The sequence below is a fragment of the Arxiozyma heterogenica genome (assembly GCF_036370985.1).
Source record: "Arxiozyma heterogenica strain weizmannii chromosome Unknown scaffold_18, whole genome shotgun sequence".
Lineage (NCBI taxonomy): Eukaryota > Fungi > Ascomycota > Saccharomycetes > Saccharomycetales > Saccharomycetaceae > Arxiozyma > Arxiozyma heterogenica.
Genome location: NW_027042671.1, coordinates 584,031 through 604,287, shown reverse-complemented (window position 1 = coordinate 604,287; position 20,257 = coordinate 584,031). Strand labels below are relative to the sequence as shown.

Genomic DNA, 20,257 nt, shown 5'->3' with positions numbered 1-20,257 from the left:
ACAGAATTAATAGACTTATTCACAATGAAGACTAAACATGCTATTCCTCTTTTAACCAAGAATAAGATTACATTAATACCAGACACTATAGCCTTTTAGTATACATGCACATATACATATATATATTAATTAACTTTGTAAAAATACACTTCTATCATCACACACACACACATATATATATATATATTTATTTTCTAAACATCAAACAAAAAAACAAATAAAGAACACTATGAAATTATCCAAGAACAGTATCTGATTTTAATTTATTTTCATTGTACAATTATTTCACCAACTTTATAGTAATGGGAGAAGCTTTGGTAAGTCTTACCTAAATTGCTTTCTTCTTCTCCTTAACAACTGTTTCGTTGTTTATCCAACCTCTTATACTCAATTTTCTTTTAGACCTGAGTTTTTTTTTCTTTCCTTTTGGTATCAACCTAATAAATAAATGTGATGTTCGAGAGTTGAAAAAAAAAAAAAGAGAAAAAAAAAAAGAAAACAAAGAAAAAATATATTGCAAAAGTTTATTTATTAACAACATTCAAAATATACAAAAAGCTAAAATTGAAAAGGAAGGACAATATATGTTGGTCTGTTATTTACCCATTCTCACCTCAAGAATTATTATCAAACCAACGAAAAAAAACTTTTTGCTTCCTCTCTATCTTAGAAGTTTATAAAAGTCACTTTACAAATTGAATGGAATCAAAAATTTTCAATTTCACTATTTAAACAGATCTTTTTATTTTAGTTAGATGTTTAATACTAAGCTTAATAGTTCTACTCCTTTTTCTACTCCAGCGCCTGCACCAACAGGTAATAATACTTCATTATTTGCACAAAAACCCAATGGATTGTTTAACAATGTCAATAATGCAACATCATTAGGTACTTCTACACCAAGTCCGTCTACCGGATTATTCGGGAACAAACCCACTACACAATCTACTACTACTTTAGGTGGTGGATTGTTTGGCAATAGTACTACTTCTCAGAATAAACCTGGTGGTCTTTTTGGCACAGCTACATCTAACACTACCATTACTAACACTCCAACTGGTGGATTATTTGGAAATTCTGCTATTGCCAACAAGAATACTACGTTAGCACCACCTAGTGGTCTATTTGGTAATAGTACTTCTACTAAACAAAATCCAGGTGGACTATTTGGTTCTAAGCCTACAACCGCTACAGCAACTGGAACCACAACAGGTGGACTATTTGGTAATTCCTCTTTATCAAAAACTAATACAATAGGTTCAACTACCGGTTCCTCCTTATTTGGTAACTCTAGTACAAATACTTTAAATGGTAATAATTTATCTGGAGGTGGTAATATTTTCAGTAATAAGCCCACTTCTGTGAATAGTTTATTTGGTAATTCTGCTACTTCTCAACCAGCAGCTCCACAACAACTTCAGTTAAATCCCTATGGTTTGAATGTTAGTTGCAACACGACTGTAAATATATCCAATATGCCAGCTCCAATTGTAGAGACAGTAAAGAAAGTTTCTGATGAAGAGAGTAGACCAGAAAATACTAAAAAACCTATTCTTACTAACAAGAGATCTTTTTCAGCAACTTCAAATATTACTACTCCAATAAATAATGCCTCTCATTCTAGCTTATTCCACAATTTAAATTCTAAATTAAATACCATTAACAATATTAAATCCACGAAAGGGATATTTTCCTCATCTTGGAATTCCACGGAGTACTTAAAATCGAATAATTCATTGAACCAAAGAGTTACGACTGTTAAAGATATTGCCAAGATAACCAACAAATATAACAATGTTCAAGAAATGCGTAGATTAAAAATCGATACTGAGAGAAGTGCAATCAAAAAAATGAAATTATTATCTGGGACCCCCTTAATCACTAAATCAAACAGTCAAGAAAAGCCCCGTGAAACAATTACCGATAATGTTGTGGAATCGAAGGCAAAAGATAAAGACCAAGTAGAAGCACAATGTAGTAATCTGGACACCAAAAATAATGATGAAGGAAAAAGTGATAAGACTTCAAAATTATCAGAAAAGGACAATTTTAATTCAAATAACATAGTTACTGAAAATACGGAATATTGGTGTTCACCTTCAATTGAAACATTATCTAAAATGCCACCAACCAAATTAAAGACTATATCAAATTTCATTATTGGAAGAAAAGGCTTTGGTAATATATCTTTTAATTATGCTGTTGACTTATCTGCTTTTGTACCAAACCTAAAAGAAGAACTATTTGGAAAAACAGTTACATTTCATTCAACCAAAACTGTTGAAGTTTATCCAGACCAAAATAACAAACCTGCTGTCGGATACGGTTTAAATGTTCCTGCTACTATTTCCTTAGAAAAAATATATCCTATTGATAAGAAGACAAAAAAACCAATAACTGATGTCTCTAAGACTGATGAAATACAAGTTTTGATTACAAAATTAAAAAACATGAGAGACATGGAATTTGTGTCTTATAATCCATTTGGTGGTATTTGGACTTTCAAAGTAAACCATTTTAGCATATGGGGACTTATTAACGAAGAGGATGCTGAAGTTGATAAACAAGAAATTGACACATGTAGACAAAATACTTGTAATGACATTTATCCTACAAATTATGGATCTGGTAAGCAACACATGAATTTTCAAAGCATCAGCAATAAAAACGATGAAGATTACTTGATGGAAGATTCAGAATCTATGTTGAATGAAAATATCATTCAAGTTAAACAATATGAACCAGATATATCAGAACAAGATTTTGATGCTTTACAAGCTAACCCTGATTTGAATGTTTCTGATAATTGGGTGGAGCAATTGAAATTAGCAGGTTCATGTGATCACACTATTTTTACAAATGGATCAGAGTTAATGTCTATCCAGGATACAGTTAAAAAAGTCTTTGGTAAATTTAATAAAGAACACGACGCATACAGACAAATCACAAAGAACCAACGACTAGGTAGTACTTCAAATTTTTCATCTATATTATTTAATAATAGCATACTTATTAAAAATAGACACAGTATTTCAGGTGTTTCCATTTACACTCCCAAATCAGAATGTGGCAATAAGTTTAATATTAAAAGAGAACTTTTTCAAAAACATATTGCATCTTCCATTGTAGCCATAAGAAGCAGTTCTCAATTACCATATATTAAAGAGTTTGATCTTAAATTTAGTGATATATTGCAAATTGTACCACAAAATGATCCAATGTATAATGTTTGGAAATTATGTTCAATCTTATTTGATGGTATTGAATTGTCTTTTGAAGTAGAAAATGATACAGTCAAAGAAACTTTATTAAAACAAATGAGATATGATCAATTATCATCATGGTTAAAGAATAATACTACACCTATATTACATAACAAAGATATTGACAAAAGTGATCCGCTTGATTGCATTTTCATAGCCTTGTTAAAAAATGATATCGTCGAGGCAACTAAATTGGCTATTTCAACAAATAACAAACATTTAGCTGTTTTAATTTCCTATCTAGGTTCTAATGATCCTCGAATCCGTGATCTATCAAAATTACAATTAACATCATGGAAAGCTAATGGCCATTCTGTTAATCCAAAAATTAGAAAAGTTTATCAGCTATTATCAGGAGAATTATTCAATGACAAGTTACAAATTACAAATTTTATTGAACAATATGGTTGGTTGCCAACATTCTCTCTGGCTATATTTTATGGTCAAGTTGATGAAATGAGTTTAGAAGAATTAATTGGATGCAATTTATTTATTATTGAAAAAGCGGATGATATACTAATATCTAAAATATTTGAAATATATGCCCAAGTAGGTAACATTGATAAGTTATTGGAACAAATATCAACTAATACTGCAAAGAATTCTAACATCAATATTCAATTTATCTGGTATCTAACTCAAATTTTAATATTTCGAAATCATCGTAGTATCTCCAAATCATTACAGGATCATATTGGCTTATCATATATTGATCAATTAAAATTGCTGGGAAGTGCATTGCCCGCATTATATGTATCATTATTTATAAATGACAATAATATAATGCAACAAACCAGTCAGGATATCCTAGATCATAATATCTCTTTTATTTGGAAAAATCCCGAGGAAAGAAACATGATACTAGAAAAATTAAAATTACCAAAAAAGAATGTTTATGAAGCATTAGCTTTATACGAGAAATACAACGGTAATTACATCAAGGAGATAGAATATTTGATTTTAGGTGGATTATTTGAAAACGCTGGTAAGTTAATCTGTAGTGAAGTTGGTCCAAAGCTTCTTTTATGCTATAATCAAGATAAAGATGCAGAATATTTGAATATTTTAAAAGACTTTTTAGAAAAAATATCACCATCAAAGTACCAGAAAACTTCCCAAGAATTATCTATATTTTCCCAATTCATCGAGCTTGTATCAAACAACAAAAATAAGGATTTTAAGAAAGAGCATATTACATCTTTGCAAGAAAATGTTAATAAGTATTATGAAGATAATAAACATATTAAAATTGTTCCAGCCTGCTGTAACATTATAAACAAAAGGCTACAGACTATGCTTAATGAATAAATAAGCTAATATGTGTATGCATATATAGAAGTGCTAACCTCATTTATTAATATATTATGGAATTATTATCAAGATTGTTAACATATGTATACATATTATTATTTTAATATATATAACTTTAATAATAGTCAATCCACATACCCCTAAGGTTGCTACTACTGAAGAGAAAATATATATTATACTCAATGTGTCTGTCTATAACACGTCAACTGAGATATACTTTTAACACACTTAATTATTCAGTTTTAAGAATGTAGTGTTTCACTTGCCTTATGCTATAAATCAATCCATCTATTAAAATATCAAAACAGTTTAAATTATGATGTTTAATGAAACTGTTTCTCTGTGACATTTGACAAAAGTGAAACACCTTCCCTTTAAAAAGAATAGGAAAATTGATTATGTCAACTTCTAAAAATATTCAATGTATAAAATAATGATAGCTTGACTCATAAATCTCCTACTGCATCTCTCAAAGATTCTACAACATTAAGAACAGCCAAAGATGCTGGGCTCTCTGGATAAGTGTCCAAGAAACTTTCACCAAAGTCTGCACATTTTCCTATTCTTGGATCCAATGGAACAGAACCTAGAAATTTTATACCCAGCTCCTCACATAATGCTCTACCTCCACCAGTGGTAGCTTTAAATATTTGAGATTCGCCTTTACAGTTAGGACAAACGAAACCACTCATATTTTCTACTAACCCAAGAATATTGATACCGGCCTTTTTACAAAAATCTATTTCTTTTCGGACATCCAATAAAGCCACTTCTTGTGGGGTGGTCACGATTAAAGCACCATCGATACCAGACTCCTTCATAAATTTGTTAATAGATATATGTTCATCTGAAGTGCCTGGTGGGGTATCAATAACTAAATAATCTAATTCGTCCCATTCTACATCTTTTAAAAATTTTTTAATCAGTTGATTTTTCTTATTACCTCTCCAAATAATTGCAGAGTCATCTTCTGGTAACATAAATTGTATTGACATTGTAGCCAAGTTATCTGTTACATAGACAGGAGTCCACCCTGAATTTGATTCATGTATTAACTCCTTTGTACAACCTAACATATGTGGTAAAGAGGGACCACAAATATCCAGATCCATCGCACCTACTTGTAAATCTTCATCGGCTGATAATGCCCAGCTCAACATAGTAGTAAACGTTGACTTTCCAACACCACCTTTACCAGAAAGAACCAAAATTTTATACTTAATACCAGACAAATTTTCTGTAATTAATGGGATATCTGGGTCAGGTCCCTTTGGTAAACTTTCACAAATTTCCTTATTGGCACAACCAGAACACGCATCTGCTTTTCCTGCCATTCCAGATTCTGGACCTGGACAATGCTCTGGTTCTGGCTCATTCAAGGGATATTCTTCAGTAGGTAATATTGGCTCATGTTTAGGTTCGTGCTGATCCATAGTCATAGTTGGTTATTTAATACTTTTTTTTGATTATAAAATATCAGCCGGTGCACTTAAGCATAAAACAGTAAAGAAGTGATTAAACTAGCAATATTGATAAGGAGGGAATGATAGTAGGGATGAATGGTTATTCTTGCCTAACTAAAAGGACTGATATCAAATAAAAATAGTTTGCCTTTGTATATATTATGCGCTTTAATATTACTTGATCTTATTTCAAGATCATTAACGTGTGAACAAAAAAAAGAAACGGGCAGATAGAAAAAGTAATTATTGTCAAACATGTTTGATTACTAATTACTTATGGCTGACTCATATTTCCAATTATTAATCATTATTAACCTAATATTACTCACAATGATTACTCATGAAAATATCAGCTTTTCCCCTCAAATAATATAAAAAATTTCCGAAAGTGAAACCAAAGCTTATATTACTTTGTATTAAGAGGGAACAAATACAAACACTATGAATAATAATAACTTATACCAGAAGCTTGCTCATTTATGCTAACTATATATGTTAGATGTCAAGCCATTACATTCATTTAGAGATGATAGCACATAAACACAAAAACAATATTAAACAAATAGACTATCTCATACACAAAGATATATATATATATAAATTCATGGATTCAATTTTAATTTTGTCATGAAAATATCATTCACCAGTTGTGTTAAAATATTACCAATTAAGAAATCGTCATTTTTAACATCAACTGAAAGATATACTACTGTAGAGTTTGGACTCTGTGAAAGTATTATAGTTATAGACGGAAATAATAGTACATGCGATAAATGCCTATCCACTTTAAATATTGATCAATTAGTTAAATTAAACGTTGAGTCTTTAAAAATAAGTGATGGTTCGGACATTTGGGAAAAAAAGCAAGTCACCATAGATTCATTACAAATATTTACATCTGTATCAATTCCTTATAAGTCACATATTTCTGAACAATGGTTTAATGATAATAGTATAAATATGGAAGAAGATCAATTTTATAGAATATGCATATGGTACGAATTAATTAAAATATTAACTGGTAATCAAATATTTTGTTTCCAATGTGACAATGTGATTGAGTATTCAGATTTTGTTTGTCACTACAATATCAATTCGTCTGATAATATTGACAATTCTTTGTCATTTACACTTGAATTGCATTCAAATACTGATATTATAAGAAATTTAGCTCAATTTACATTAAAAATAGTTCAAAATGGAGAAATTGATTTGTTTTTGTTATCGTCAAGGATGTTTGAAAATTTAAAAACGTCGAACTCCATGATAAAAGGTTTATTACAAGAAAACAAGAGTCTAAGGGAACAGATTGATAAATCAATTAATGAAAGAAAACAATTAGATGCTCTTTTAGAAAAACGCGATAAAGTGACAAAGGCTATGATGATAAATCTTTTAAACGAAAAGAAGTCTAAAATCAAAGAATTAGGCTCCAAATTATCATCCTTACAAACTAACCAGGTTACAGATTCAGATTTAATTAACAACTATGTCCATAGCCCAATTGTCCAATTAAATTCACCAGGTCGAAGAAAAAGAAAATTTTATGCAGACCTCAAATCACCAATACCCTCAATTAGAAGAAAAAACTCTGTCAAAATTAAAAGTGACGGTCCATCTTTGACAAATATTAAAAATAGTCCAACAAATATTCCATCTTTAGAAAGTCGAAATGATAATAATGTCAAAACTAAACTTAAAACTGCTGCTAATGACGATACTTTTGACGGTTTCAATAACTCTAAATTTTTAGGTATCAATAAAACAATAAATTTTGACAATTTAGATTTAGTAGAGCCAGAGATAGAAATCCCCAAATTAAGGATAAAAGATCAAACTAAAAAATATAATAATGAAGAAAATTTAATCTATAGGAAAGCTAAGAATGATGATACATCGTTGCTTTATGAACTAATAAAAAAAGAAGATTTTAATAAAACTTTCGATAATTATATAGATCAGGGTGAGGATGATTTTACATCAAATTATCCAAGAGACAATTGTGAAGAAATAAACCTAACTACTATTGAGGGTAGTAAAAACATAAATAATAATGAAAGAGGAAAAAATTCTGATGAGACAAACAGAGCTCTAAAGAAGAACACATTAGGGACTGAAACTATTTCAGAGACTGATATAAGTACTGATATAGAGACAGACACTGATTAAGAACATCTCAACATCTAACTTGCTAATATTCAGACAGTAATAATATTTATGTACTATGACTTATTTAAGACAAGCCAGAAAAATAAAAAATAGATACAGATTGTTCCAACAGAGGCGTTTTCACTGAAAATATATCAACTGGGTAGATTATCTAGATATTTGATAAAATCGTTTATCTACGGCTTGAGTAAAAGTGAAAATTTGTTTGCATAACATATTCCAAACTGTAAACATGTTCTTTAGTTTTATAATAGCTACACTCTAACTATCTCACATATGCTAGTATCCATAAATGAAAAAATCCCGTAGCACACTCTTTACTTAAGAAAAAATGATTATTTATAAATCCTACAAAAAATGGTAATATTCTTCAAAAGGCTACTTTACATTATAATTTTTTATATTTTATCAAAAGAAGAAAAAGTATTAAATCCACCACTGTTAAAGAGGAATACATTTCAAAACAAATATTTTGAATTTGTTTTAGATTAAAGGTTGCTTCCTTAAACTAGACAAATAAATAACAATGTAAATTATTTTAATATATTTATTTATAGTCAAGAAAAAAATAAAAAAAAAAAGAGAATATTATAAAGGTAAAACTTTATTAATGGGGGAATAAACAACTTTTCCTTCATATGATTTCAATATTATATCAACTTTTTTAGCAATTTCTTCTGGAACCAAGCTAAAATATTTATACACATCTAAACCCTTCCCAGAACATCCAAATCTATTAATACCAATGCTTTCGTGTGCATAGCGGCTCCAAATATAAGTTGCACCTGCTTCAACCGAGACAACAGGTACACTATCCGGATAGATTGAAAGTTGATATTCTTTGGTTTGTTTATTAAATGAATGAAAGTCAGGTTGAGAAATTACACGTGCCTTGATTGGATTGCTTCTTTTTTTTAGTAATTTGGCAGCTTCAATACACAGATACACTTCGGAACCTGTTGAGGTGATGATAACATCTGGATTTTCCACGTCATAAATGATGTAAGCTCCATATAAAGATTTTTTGTGACAGGAACCTTCTAACTGGGGTAAATTTTGTCTTGATAAGGCAATGACACTTGGTGTGTGTTTTGATTCAATGGCACATTTATATGCAGCAACAGTCTCATTACCATCTGCAGGTCTCCAAACATGCAAATTAGGAATAGCTCTTAAGTGAGTCAATGTTTCAATGGGCTGATGAGTCGGACCATCCTCACCTAAACCAATAGAATCATGTGTAGCGACCCAAATTACAGGTTCATTGGAAATAGCGGCTAATCGTAATGCACCGACACCATACGAAACAAAGTTTAAAAATGTACCACCATATGGTTTAAAGTTGGCTCCATATGCAGAGATACCATTCATGATAGCACCCATAGCGTGCTCTCTTATCCCATATCGAATATATCTTCCAGAATAATCCCCTATCCCACTTTGTGGAGGTTGGAAGTCAACACTGTCTTTTGCTTTAGTCAGATTCGATAGAGTTAGGTCTGCTGATCCACCAATAACTTCGGGCAATTCATGAACAATTTTTGTTAACACTATCTCAGATAATTTTCGTGTTGCCATAGAAGAATCCTCAGGTTTAAAAGTTGGTAAGCAGTGATCCCAATTTGATGGAAGTGCTTCATTTAATCTTCTTTTTATCTCTTCCCCCTCTTTAGGGTATTTAGCTAGATATGTTTCTAAAATTTGGTCCCATTTTTTATTAACTTCAATACCAGGGTTAATAATATTATTCTTATAAAAATCATAGACCTCTTGTGGTACTACAAACGATTTATTGGGATCGAATCCAAACTTCTTTTTGATCTGCTTAACATCGTCCTCCTTTAGCGGTGATCCATGAACTACTTCTTTACCTTGATTTAATGAACCAAATCCAATTGTTGTGGTGACTTTAATAATGGAAGGCTGATCTTTGTTATTCTGCGCCCTTTCTAACGCATCTGAGATTGCATTCAAATCTTCATCGCCGTTTTCAACTGTCAAAGTTTCCCAACCATAAGCCTCGAATCTTTTTAAAACATCTTCATCAAAAGACAATTGTGTTTTACCATCAATAGTTATTTTATTGTCATCATAAAACACGATTAAGTTACCCAATTTCAAGTGACCAGCTAAAGAGCATGCTTCACTAGCCACACCTTCTTGCAAGCAACCGTCGCCAAGGAAAACATAAGTGTAAGAATCCGATATTATCATGTTATCATTTGGTTTATTATAAGTTGCAGCAAAATTAGCTTGTGCAATAGCAAGACCCACCGAATTGGCTATACCTTGTCCTAGAGGACCTGTGGTAGTCTCGATACCAGGTAGCTCAGCTTCTGGATGCCCTGGAGTCCTTGAATTTAAGTGACGAAACTGTTTTAAATCGTCAATTGAATAGTCATAACCAGATAAATGTAAAAGAGAGTATAATAAGGCACAAGCATGACCGTTGGAGAGAACAAATCTATCTTTATTAATCCACCCAACATTCTTTGGATTGAATTTCATATGTCTCCAAAGGACATGAGCTGTTGGTGCTAACCCTAGGGGTGCACCCGGATGACCAGATTGTGCACTTGCAACCTGATCGACAGATAATAATCTCAACGTAGAGATTGCTAATTTATCAATATCCTCAAATTTCATATTAAAGTGTAAAATCAAGTAAATGTGACGCAAGGTTTTAAGATAGTATGAATTTAGAAAGAAGATTTAGATATGGATGAGAGAGTAGTATGAAGTCAAAGAAGAGGAGGAAGTAATAAAGGAAACAACAAGAAAAAAAAAGAATTGAAAAAACGTGTCCTTGTTGTAGACACTTGACTATATTTATATATGTAGTTTGGGATGTTAATTCTTAAGGGGTGGTGGTGATGGTAATGGTGATAGTGATCATAATCTTAACCTTGACTTTAACCCTTGACCTTAATATACTAGGACAAGAAGACACAATAAGGGTAAAGACATTCTGAGGGATAGTAAAAGAAAAGAAAAGGAAAGAAAAGAAATCAATAGAAAAATGGAAAAAACAAAAAAAGGAAAGGAAAGGGAAGAGAAGAGAAGAGAAGCAACACTAAAATGGTCAAAAATCTTGGAGGTATACCTTTATGTTGTCACAAGGAGTCTTTCTCAGAATTAACATATCCATCCCTAATTAGTTATCACAAAAATAAACAAATATATATTATATATATTGTGACATATATTCTGATATTTATACATTGATTAATGATATTATTCTTGGGTCGCATTGAACAGCATATTTTATATTCAACAGATGCTGATTTTTTCTTATGCTTTTACTCTTCGTTATTAAATTATTGGACAAGAGAAAAAAAGAAAAGAAAAGAAGGGAAAAGAAGATTGCATTTGGTTCATTTTCAATCACAAATAACCTTATGATACTAAAATGCAAATATTCTTGAAACTGGACAAAAACTGTGTATTTATATTTCAGTTGAACAAATACGTATATATTCCTCTCATTCAGAACAGATAATAGTAACGTTGACAATAATATCAGAGGTATTTTTGTAAACCTTCCTTTTTTGCAAAATTTTACAAACATACATAAAAGCAGAAGTAATTAACATAAGTAAGGGAGAGCAGCCAAGAACAAAGGAGCCAAGGATTAAATAAGATTAGACGTGTAGGAATATTACATTTAGAGATATAGAAAGAGTATATATATCTTATATCTATCCAAGTGAAATATTATTGTGTTTTCAACAACATTAACTGTTATCAGAAACACACAACCTAAGGGTGTTTATTACATGAACCAAAAATATCCGAAAAAAGAAAAAACTCCGATGCGGGGAGTCGAACCCCGGTCTCCACGGTGAAAGCGTGATGTGATAGCCGTTACACTACATCGGAAGACGCTGTTATCTTTTTCTCCAAAAATCTGTTGACTAAAAAGATCACTTACAAAAATTATAGGTGCTTACGAGGTATATATATATATTTAGATTAACCACTGACATACAGTTACTATAAATTTAACTTCGATTGACACATATCTTTATAAAAAGATATTTTACATTTTTTTTTGAATATCTGAAAAATAAAATAAAATGTTTTCTACATACTACAGTAATTTTGGAGCTAAATTTAAACAAAAAAAAAAAGAGATAATTTTTACGAAAAAGACAATGAAAATATCTTTTTAATTTCTTAACACCATTGAACCTGAACAAAGCCCAAGACTAGAAGTTAAACCAACATCTTACTTGTTTAAACCTTAGCACTAATTTTAAAAATCATCTCTTAGTATCACACAAAACCAAGACATATTAAAGCTACAAATCAATGAGATCCGATATACGGCTATTACATACTAAACTGTAAGATCGCGTCACAAATTTAGGTTCAAATGTTGCATGTACAATTATTTCCTATATATCCAAACGGCGAAAAACGAAAGAACAGAAAAGAGAACAGAAAGAATGTGTAAGGGAATGAGTTGTACTATTGCTGTTGCTATTGGCAAGGCATAATGAACATACAGCAAGATCACTCTCTCTCTTCACAAACCAAAAAGAAAACCACTGCAAAACAAAACAAAACCAAAAAAAAAAAAAGAAATTTTATGGAAGAAAAAGAAAAAAAAAACCAGCTATTGTCACCTCACACGAAAAAGCAAGAAGAAAAAAAAAAAAAGAAACTTATACCAAACAAACAAACAAAAAAAAAATTGCAGAAAAAAATTTTTTTCTTCTCCATTTTTAAAATTTGTTGCTTTTTTTTTTTTTTTTTTCTTCTTGTTTTTTCTTTGTATTTTTCTTTTCAACAAGGACTATTTAAGGAAAGAGTTTCATCCTTTTCCATCCATTTCCTCCTTTTTCCTTTAAATGTCCTAATGCAATTCTCACCATCTCTTCTCTCCTGTTTTTAATATAATTAAGTTAGGTTTCTTGTTCTCTCTGCTCCTTCCCCTGTATATTTTTTCCGTCTTCTTCTTGTACGAGATCTTTCTTATCGTTATTTCCCTTCCCGCAATAAACCAAACAAGAACACTAAGACACAAGCAAAAATGGGTAAAGAAAAGGCTCACGTTAACGTTGTTGTTATTGGTCACGTCGATTCTGGTAAGTCTACTACCACTGGTCACTTGATTTACAAGTGTGGTGGTATTGACAAGAGAACCATTGAAAAGTTCGAAAAGGAAGCTGCTGAATTAGGTAAGGGTTCCTTCAAGTACGCTTGGGTCTTAGATAAATTAAAGGCTGAAAGAGAAAGAGGTATTACTATCGATATTGCCTTATGGAAATTCGAAACTCCAAAGTACCAAGTCACCGTTATTGATGCCCCAGGTCACAGAGATTTCATCAAGAACATGATTACCGGTACCTCTCAAGCCGACTGTGCTATCTTGATTATTGCTGGTGGTGTCGGTGAATTCGAAGCTGGTATCTCCAAGGATGGTCAAACCAGAGAACACGCTTTATTAGCTTACACCTTAGGTGTCAAGCAATTAATTGTTGCTGTTAACAAGATGGACTCCGTCAAATGGGATGAAGCTAGATTCAACGAAATCAAGAAGGAAACCGCCAACTTCATCAAGAAGGTTGGTTACAACCCAAAGACTGTTCCATTTGTCCCAATCTCTGGTTGGAACGGTGACAACATGATTGAAGCCACTACTAACGCTCCATGGTACAAGGGTTGGGAAAAGGAAACCAAGGCTGGTGTTGTCAAGGGTAAGACTTTATTAGAAGCCATTGACGCCATTGAACCACCAACCAGACCAACTGAAAAGCCATTAAGATTACCATTACAAGATGTCTACAAGATCGGTGGTATTGGTACTGTGCCAGTCGGTAGAGTCGAAACCGGTATCATCAAGCCAGGTATGGTTGTTACCTTCGCCCCAGCTGGTGTTACCACTGAAGTCAAATCCGTCGAAATGCACCACGAACAATTAGCTGAAGGTTTGCCAGGTGACAACGTCGGTTTCAACGTCAAGAACGTTTCTGTTAAGGAAATCAGAAGAGGTAACGTCTGTGGTGACTCCAAGAACGATCCACCAAAGGCTACCGAATCCTTCAACGCTACCGTTATTGTCTTAAACCACCCAGGTCAAATCTCTGCTGGTTACTCTCCAGTCTTAGACTGTCACACTGCTCACATTGCTTGTAGATTTGACGAATTATTAGAAAAGAACGACAGAAGATCCGGTAAGAAATTAGAAGACAATCCAAAATTCTTAAAGTCTGGTGACGCTGCTTTAGTTAAATTCGTTCCATCTAAGCCAATGTGTGTTGAAGCTTTCACTGACTACCCACCATTAGGTAGATTCGCTGTCAGAGATATGAGACAAACCGTCGCTGTTGGTGTTATCAAGTCTGTTGAAAAGTCCGACAAGGCTGGTAAGGTTACCAAGTCTGCTGCTAAGGCTGCCAAATAAGTTTAAAGATTGAACTTTTCGTTTGATTCTTTTTATTTATTTTTCTTCAGTATATAGTATAATATAACATAATATAAATATAAGTTTAAAATATTATTTTAAATAATAACATATATCATACTTTTTTTTTTACATTATGTGTCTTTCATACTCAGAAGGTAGGATATCTTTTAGAGGCATTGAGGTTTGAAAGGGAAAATATATATACTTTTTATATATACTATTTTCTATGAAGTTATACATTTTTTTTTTAATAGCTAACAATTGTTATATATTATACATCTACTAATCAACAGATTCTAATAAATAAATATTTCTTGTTGAAGTGTCTTGATCAAAGAATTCTCTGTTATACTCAGTTCACCTTTTGATCTTCTGGATTTCTTCTTCAATATATATATATTTCATCTTTTTTTTCTGCTTTGACAAAGACCCCTTCTAAGATAAATATTTATCTCTACCACGAATAAAAAATATATAGGACCTCAAGTTTAATAAGGTATCTTATATACGTACACATACACACACTGATACACAGATATACGAATACTCAGATACACACCCACTCACTCATATACACACGTGTGCCTACAGATACGTAGATTTTTTTAATAACCTCTACTTCTACTTTACAAAGTATTTAAACATAGATATTGATAACTATGGTGTCTAAGACAACACTATTTTTAAGTAATCTACCACAAAGGCCCAAAAACAAACAAAACTATATTAAAGCATTATTAAAATGTTTTAACCCCAATAACGAATACTGTGATTATATGAATAGCCTACCAGACCTACGATTTGGCTCAAGGAAAGATATTCCATTACTCGATAAGTCTCTAGGTATCATCTCTATCTCACGTCCTCAATCGTATAGATTTCAGAATAAATGTTATATCACTTTTGATAACGAAGATTCGGTAATAAAATTCATAAAAAGATTTCAAAATATGAAATTTATGGGTAGATGTATAAAGATCCAATATTCTAAGAAACGATCATATATGGAAGTATATAAAGATAATCCAAAATTACTAAACAAGATAGTAAAGATTCAGAAATCAAAGAAATTGAAGAAAACTAATGACCCATTGAATTTGAAGAGAAAATTACGGAGACTTCGGAGCAAATTAAGGTCCAAAAAGAATTTAACTCAAGAACAGATAGATAAAATAAGTGAAGAACACAAGATTAAATTAATTAAATCAAGTGCTGTCTCCAAGCAAAATAGCAATAAAACTTCCAAATCGAAGAAAAAACAAAGCTTCACAGAACTAACAAGACAAATCAATAAACCCGAGGTCTCATTAAATAAAATACAAAATAAAGTTAATGTATCTGAAAATCCTCCAAATAAGATTCTTTTAATTCAAGATATTCCAACAAGTATAGAGGAGAACCAACTAATAGATATTTTCCAATGTGATGGCTTTATTGAAGTTAGAATGGTTCCTGCTCGTCATTTGGCCTTTGTCGAATATGATTCTATTGAAAGTGCCAAACATGTTTTAAAAAAAGTTGGAAATACATACTACATAAATGGTGAAAAGAAACAACAAATATTGGTAGGTTATGCCAAATAATTAAATAAAATGAGTAGACGATATTTGAATTTGTATTCTATTTTGGTATATACAGGACTATTTATTATCTACTAAATGAAAATATTTCTCCAGATTTTATTGATAATCTGGATATGTATATGCATACTAATAAATAAATAAATAAATACATACATACATATATATATATAGCTATTTGGTAACTGCCATGTATATATACGTTAACAGTTCATTGTTCCAAAAAGGAAGATCAAAACAAAAAAAAAACCAACACAACTATGAAAATGGATCACCACTATTTACCAAAGAATATTACTTTCATTGCACTTATGAATGTTTCCTTCTTTTTGCCATTAATTTCATCCATTAGTCTTACATAGTAATTAGGATTTCCTGCAGGTTTATACAATTTATCTCCAACGTCATAATAATCCTTATATTTATTAGACATTATATTCTCAAGGGAAGAGATCTGCCTTTTCAAATCTTGTTCTGTAAATTGGTCTCTTGGTATAACTGCCTGAATCTTTTTTAAAACATCTCGCTGTAATCCTAATGGACCTTTACTTCTATTTAACATATCTTTTATTTCATTAATGGACAAGTTAGGTTCGTTGGAGTCTATTTTATTATCTACCTGCAACCCCGCTACACGTCTAAATCTATCTAATTGTGTTTGTTTAAAAGAAATCATGTGCTTCATTCTTTCCTGTGGAAACTTTTCTAAAAGCTTCACCATTTGTTTAGCCCCTTCTTTAACTGTTGATAACATCTTTTGGTATATTTCTCACTTACTGATTATTATATAACTAATGTGGTTGTTGACTAGATACAGAAGTGTACCAATATCTGCCTTCACTTTATGCTACTTTCTGTGTAATCTCTTCAGGACAAAATCTATAAAAAGCACATACAAAGCTTCTAATCACTAATATAACAACAAGTTTCCTAACTTGAACAATCCCTTTACATTCATTTTTCAAATTCTTACATTTTTTTTTATTCTATATTTTTTTCCTTTAATATCTTTCAACTTCTTTTAAACACGTTGTATGAAAAGGGTAAATTTATACAAGTAACATCCAACCTGGGTAATATTAATTTTGTTACCTTTTATTTTTATTTAGTAAAAAAGAACCATATATACATATAATTTACAAATTATATTAATTAATGAACTGAGTTATTCATTGTGTTACGACGACTCTTAAACCCTATGTACAATTAAGCGAGAAAGAGCAAGAGAATAAAAAAACAATCAAATGACAATAATTTGTATTGAGTATACTTGTATCACCATTTCCTTTTTACACCAACTTAATTAGAATCTTGCGACACAAATGGAGCCAAATCTTTAGTAGCTTCATCCCAAGAGACGCCTTGATAAGTAATTTCACGAATAGCTTTAATAATATCATTAATAGATCCTCTAACTTGTTTAGTGGAATCTCTTTCTCTTAAAGTAACAGAACTATCCTTAATAGAATCAAAATCAATAGTAATACCGAAGGGGGTACCCAATTCATCGTTACGGGAATATCTCTTACCAATCGAAACACCAGAATCATCCACTTTGAATGGGATTTCAGATTTTCTTAAAATATCGGATACTTGTTTAACAATTGGTTGTAATTCTTTGTTATTGGATAATGGCACTAACAAAACTTTAGTTGGAGCAACTAATGGCGGGAAAGATAAAACACCTCTAGCAGTGTCTTCTGGTCTTCTCCAAAATGAATGTTCAAAAACAGCATAAATAATACGACCAATACCAAAAGATGGTTCAATAACATTTGGCACAAATTCTCTAACATGTTCAACTCTAGTTCTTTCTTCAATCTTAATAAATTTGTCATCCAATTCAACTTCACCTTCAATATCTTGAATGTTAAAAGTAACTTTGCCATTTTCAGCTAATTCTTTAGCTTTGACCTTTAATTCATCTTGGGAAAGGTTTAGTAAGAAGGATTCAACTTTTGGTGCATCCTTTCTGAATTTAGGACCAAACAACTTTTTAGTTAGATCAATTTCAAATTTAGTGACTTCGATTGGCTTTTCTAATTTTTGTCTAACCACTAATTTTTCTTTGGTCTTTTCAGAATGAACAGTTAAATCAAAAGCAGATCTATCAGCACAACCAACACATTCAATCCAACCATAAGAAGTCTTTAATTCAGCATCCCAACAATCAGCAGCATAGTGGGCCATTTCATTAGCCATATGTTGACGGAATCTTAACTTAGTTGGATCAACACCAATCTTTATTAAGAACAGGTAGATTCTACCAATAAAATAACCTAAAGTTTCATTGTCAACCATTTTGGTAGCAACGGCCTTTTCAATTGTTTCTACAATTGGTTCAGTAGAACCAGATTCTTGGATACTACGTGGCAAGAAAGATAGTTTGATATCTTTAACTTCATCGAACTTAGGATGAGACTTATCTAATGGATCAACAAAATGTTCGATTTCTGCCATTAAGAATTCACGAACTCTTAATAAACCAGCTCTTGGAGAAATTTCATTTCTGAAAGATTTACCGATAGATGCTGATGCAAATGGTGTTTTGCCGTTATTGAATTCTAATAATTTGTTGAAATTTAAAAATTGACCTTGAGCAGTCTCAGGTCTCAAGTAACCCTTTAACTGACCGGATGGACCAATAGCAGTTTCAAACATTAAGTTGAAAGCCATTGGAGGTTCTAATTTATCGCCAGTAACTGGGTTACCAATATTATGTTTTTCCATCAATTCACCTAATTCAGCACCAGAGTAACCATCAATCTTGGCTAAGATAGTTTCATATTCCTTTACAACTTCATCATCTAACTTAACAGCCTTGATTTCCTTAACTTTCTTCTTTCTGTTCTTCTTTTTTTTATCTGTTTCTTCATCATTTGATTCATTACTATTAATACCTCTTGCTTCTTTATCACCCTTTAAACGAGCCTCAAGTACTTCTTCGACCAAATGGTCAGCTCTAAAGATTTCACCAGTCTTTAAATCTCTACACATCCAATCAGAAAACTTATCAACGTGACCAGAAGTCTTTAAGACTTCATATGGGGTTAACATAGTACAATCGACCTCCAACATACTCTCTTCGAGAACGAAGTGTTTTCTCCAAACATCTACAACATTGGCTTGGAATGCACAACCTGGAGGACCGTAGTCATATAAACCAGAAACACCCCCATAAAGATCGAAAGCTGGAGAATAGAAGAATCTACCTCTTAAGATCCCTTCTAGATGTTCTCTGCTGAATTCAACAGCTTGCTTAGCCTTTTGGACTTCCTCAACACTCATCCTTTTAATAGACACAGACTTCTTAATAGGTACTCGCGAGTAGTATCGTCTGGGTAAGATACCGCAAAGTTTCGATAGAAATGACAATTTGAAAAGTAATATGTATTAATTACAACAACAAATAACAACAATATAAAATTATTGATAGCAGCAAAGAATATCACTGTATAAAAGAGGTTTAGATAGAATTTGAATATAAAAAGCTAAACAGACATCAGTAAATATCAGAATAACAAAAACAATAATTATCACTAGGAAGGGAAAGCACACACAGCAGTAACAATAACTTAGATTGCTAACTACTATTACTCTTACTATTACTACTACTCTATCACAATTATGACTACTAACCGCAATCGAAACCAAAAATTTTTTCAAGAAATTCGATGAGAGATAACAAAAAGAAAAAAAAATGAAAATTTCCTCGAGCGAAAAGAAAAAAAAAAAAAAAAAGAAACGAAAATTTCAAGATCGATTTTCGTTGATAAAACACATATTTTTTCGGGAAACATGATTCCGGAGAACATCCTCTACAACGAAAGTCAGGTTATGTTATAAAGATTATATAACATAATATATAAACATGATAGTATTTTGAATCAAACAGATATATATTTACAGGCCTAAAGAATAAGAACATTATAATAACACTAGTAGCTAATGCCACTATCAACATATAACAAAAAGAAAAAAAGTACCTTTGCGAAGTTAGGATGTCTTTCCTATCATTATTTCTAATCGCCTATTCTTTTTGCACACATGCATATAATT

At 31.5% G+C, this 20,257-nt stretch overlaps 8 protein-coding genes and 1 non-coding gene across 9 annotated transcripts; 4 read left to right on the top strand and 5 right to left on the bottom strand.

Moving 5' to 3' along the window:
* Nucleotides 1-755: 755 nt before the first annotated feature.
* NUP145 (nucleocytoplasmic transporter NUP145) lies at nucleotides 756-4,571 on the top strand (the record flags this gene model as incomplete). Its single annotated transcript, XM_064858687.1, has 1 exon — nucleotides 756-4,571. The coding sequence occupies one exon, from the start codon at nucleotides 756-758 to the stop codon at nucleotides 4,569-4,571; it is 3,816 nt and encodes a 1,271-aa protein (XP_064714510.1).
* Nucleotides 4,572-5,020: 449 nt separating this feature from the next.
* NBP35 (Fe-S cluster-binding ATPase) lies at nucleotides 5,021-6,013 on the bottom strand (the record flags this gene model as incomplete). Its single annotated transcript, XM_064858686.1, has 1 exon — nucleotides 5,021-6,013. The coding sequence occupies one exon, from the start codon at nucleotides 6,011-6,013 to the stop codon at nucleotides 5,021-5,023; it is 993 nt and encodes a 330-aa protein (XP_064714509.1).
* A 651-nt stretch (nucleotides 6,014-6,664) lies between these two features.
* Nucleotides 6,665-8,206, top strand: LIF1 (Lif1p; the record flags this gene model as incomplete). The annotated part of the gene is made up of 1 exon (XM_064858685.1): nucleotides 6,665-8,206. The coding sequence occupies one exon, from the start codon at nucleotides 6,665-6,667 to the stop codon at nucleotides 8,204-8,206; it is 1,542 nt and encodes a 513-aa protein (XP_064714508.1).
* Nucleotides 8,207-8,794: 588 nt separating this feature from the next.
* Nucleotides 8,795-10,852, bottom strand: TKL2 (transketolase TKL2; the record flags this gene model as incomplete). The annotated part of the gene is made up of 1 exon (XM_064858684.1): nucleotides 8,795-10,852. The coding sequence occupies one exon, from the start codon at nucleotides 10,850-10,852 to the stop codon at nucleotides 8,795-8,797; it is 2,058 nt and encodes a 685-aa protein (XP_064714507.1).
* A 1,160-nt stretch (nucleotides 10,853-12,012) lies between these two features.
* Nucleotides 12,013-12,086, bottom strand: PWA37_002077. Its single transcript has one exon. It is a non-coding gene; the product is annotated as a tRNA-Glu (tRNA).
* A 1,155-nt stretch (nucleotides 12,087-13,241) lies between these two features.
* On the top strand, nucleotides 13,242-14,615 carry TEF2 (translation elongation factor EF-1 alpha; the record flags this gene model as incomplete). The annotated part of the gene is made up of 1 exon (XM_064858683.1): nucleotides 13,242-14,615. One exon carries the CDS (start codon nucleotides 13,242-13,244, stop codon nucleotides 14,613-14,615), a length of 1,374 nt encoding a protein of 457 aa, XP_064714506.1.
* Nucleotides 14,616-15,277: 662 nt separating this feature from the next.
* Nucleotides 15,278-16,201, top strand: MUD1 (Mud1p; the record flags this gene model as incomplete). Its single annotated transcript, XM_064858682.1, has 1 exon — nucleotides 15,278-16,201. One exon carries the CDS (start codon nucleotides 15,278-15,280, stop codon nucleotides 16,199-16,201), a length of 924 nt encoding a protein of 307 aa, XP_064714505.1.
* Nucleotides 16,202-16,475: 274 nt separating this feature from the next.
* On the bottom strand, nucleotides 16,476-16,952 carry CBP6 (Cbp6p; the record flags this gene model as incomplete). The annotated part of the gene is made up of 1 exon (XM_064858681.1): nucleotides 16,476-16,952. The coding sequence occupies one exon, from the start codon at nucleotides 16,950-16,952 to the stop codon at nucleotides 16,476-16,478; it is 477 nt and encodes a 158-aa protein (XP_064714504.1).
* Nucleotides 16,953-17,497: 545 nt separating this feature from the next.
* Nucleotides 17,498-19,486, bottom strand: GRS1 (glycine--tRNA ligase; the record flags this gene model as incomplete). The annotated part of the gene is made up of 1 exon (XM_064858680.1): nucleotides 17,498-19,486. One exon carries the CDS (start codon nucleotides 19,484-19,486, stop codon nucleotides 17,498-17,500), a length of 1,989 nt encoding a protein of 662 aa, XP_064714503.1.
* Nucleotides 19,487-20,257: the final 771 nt, after the last annotated feature.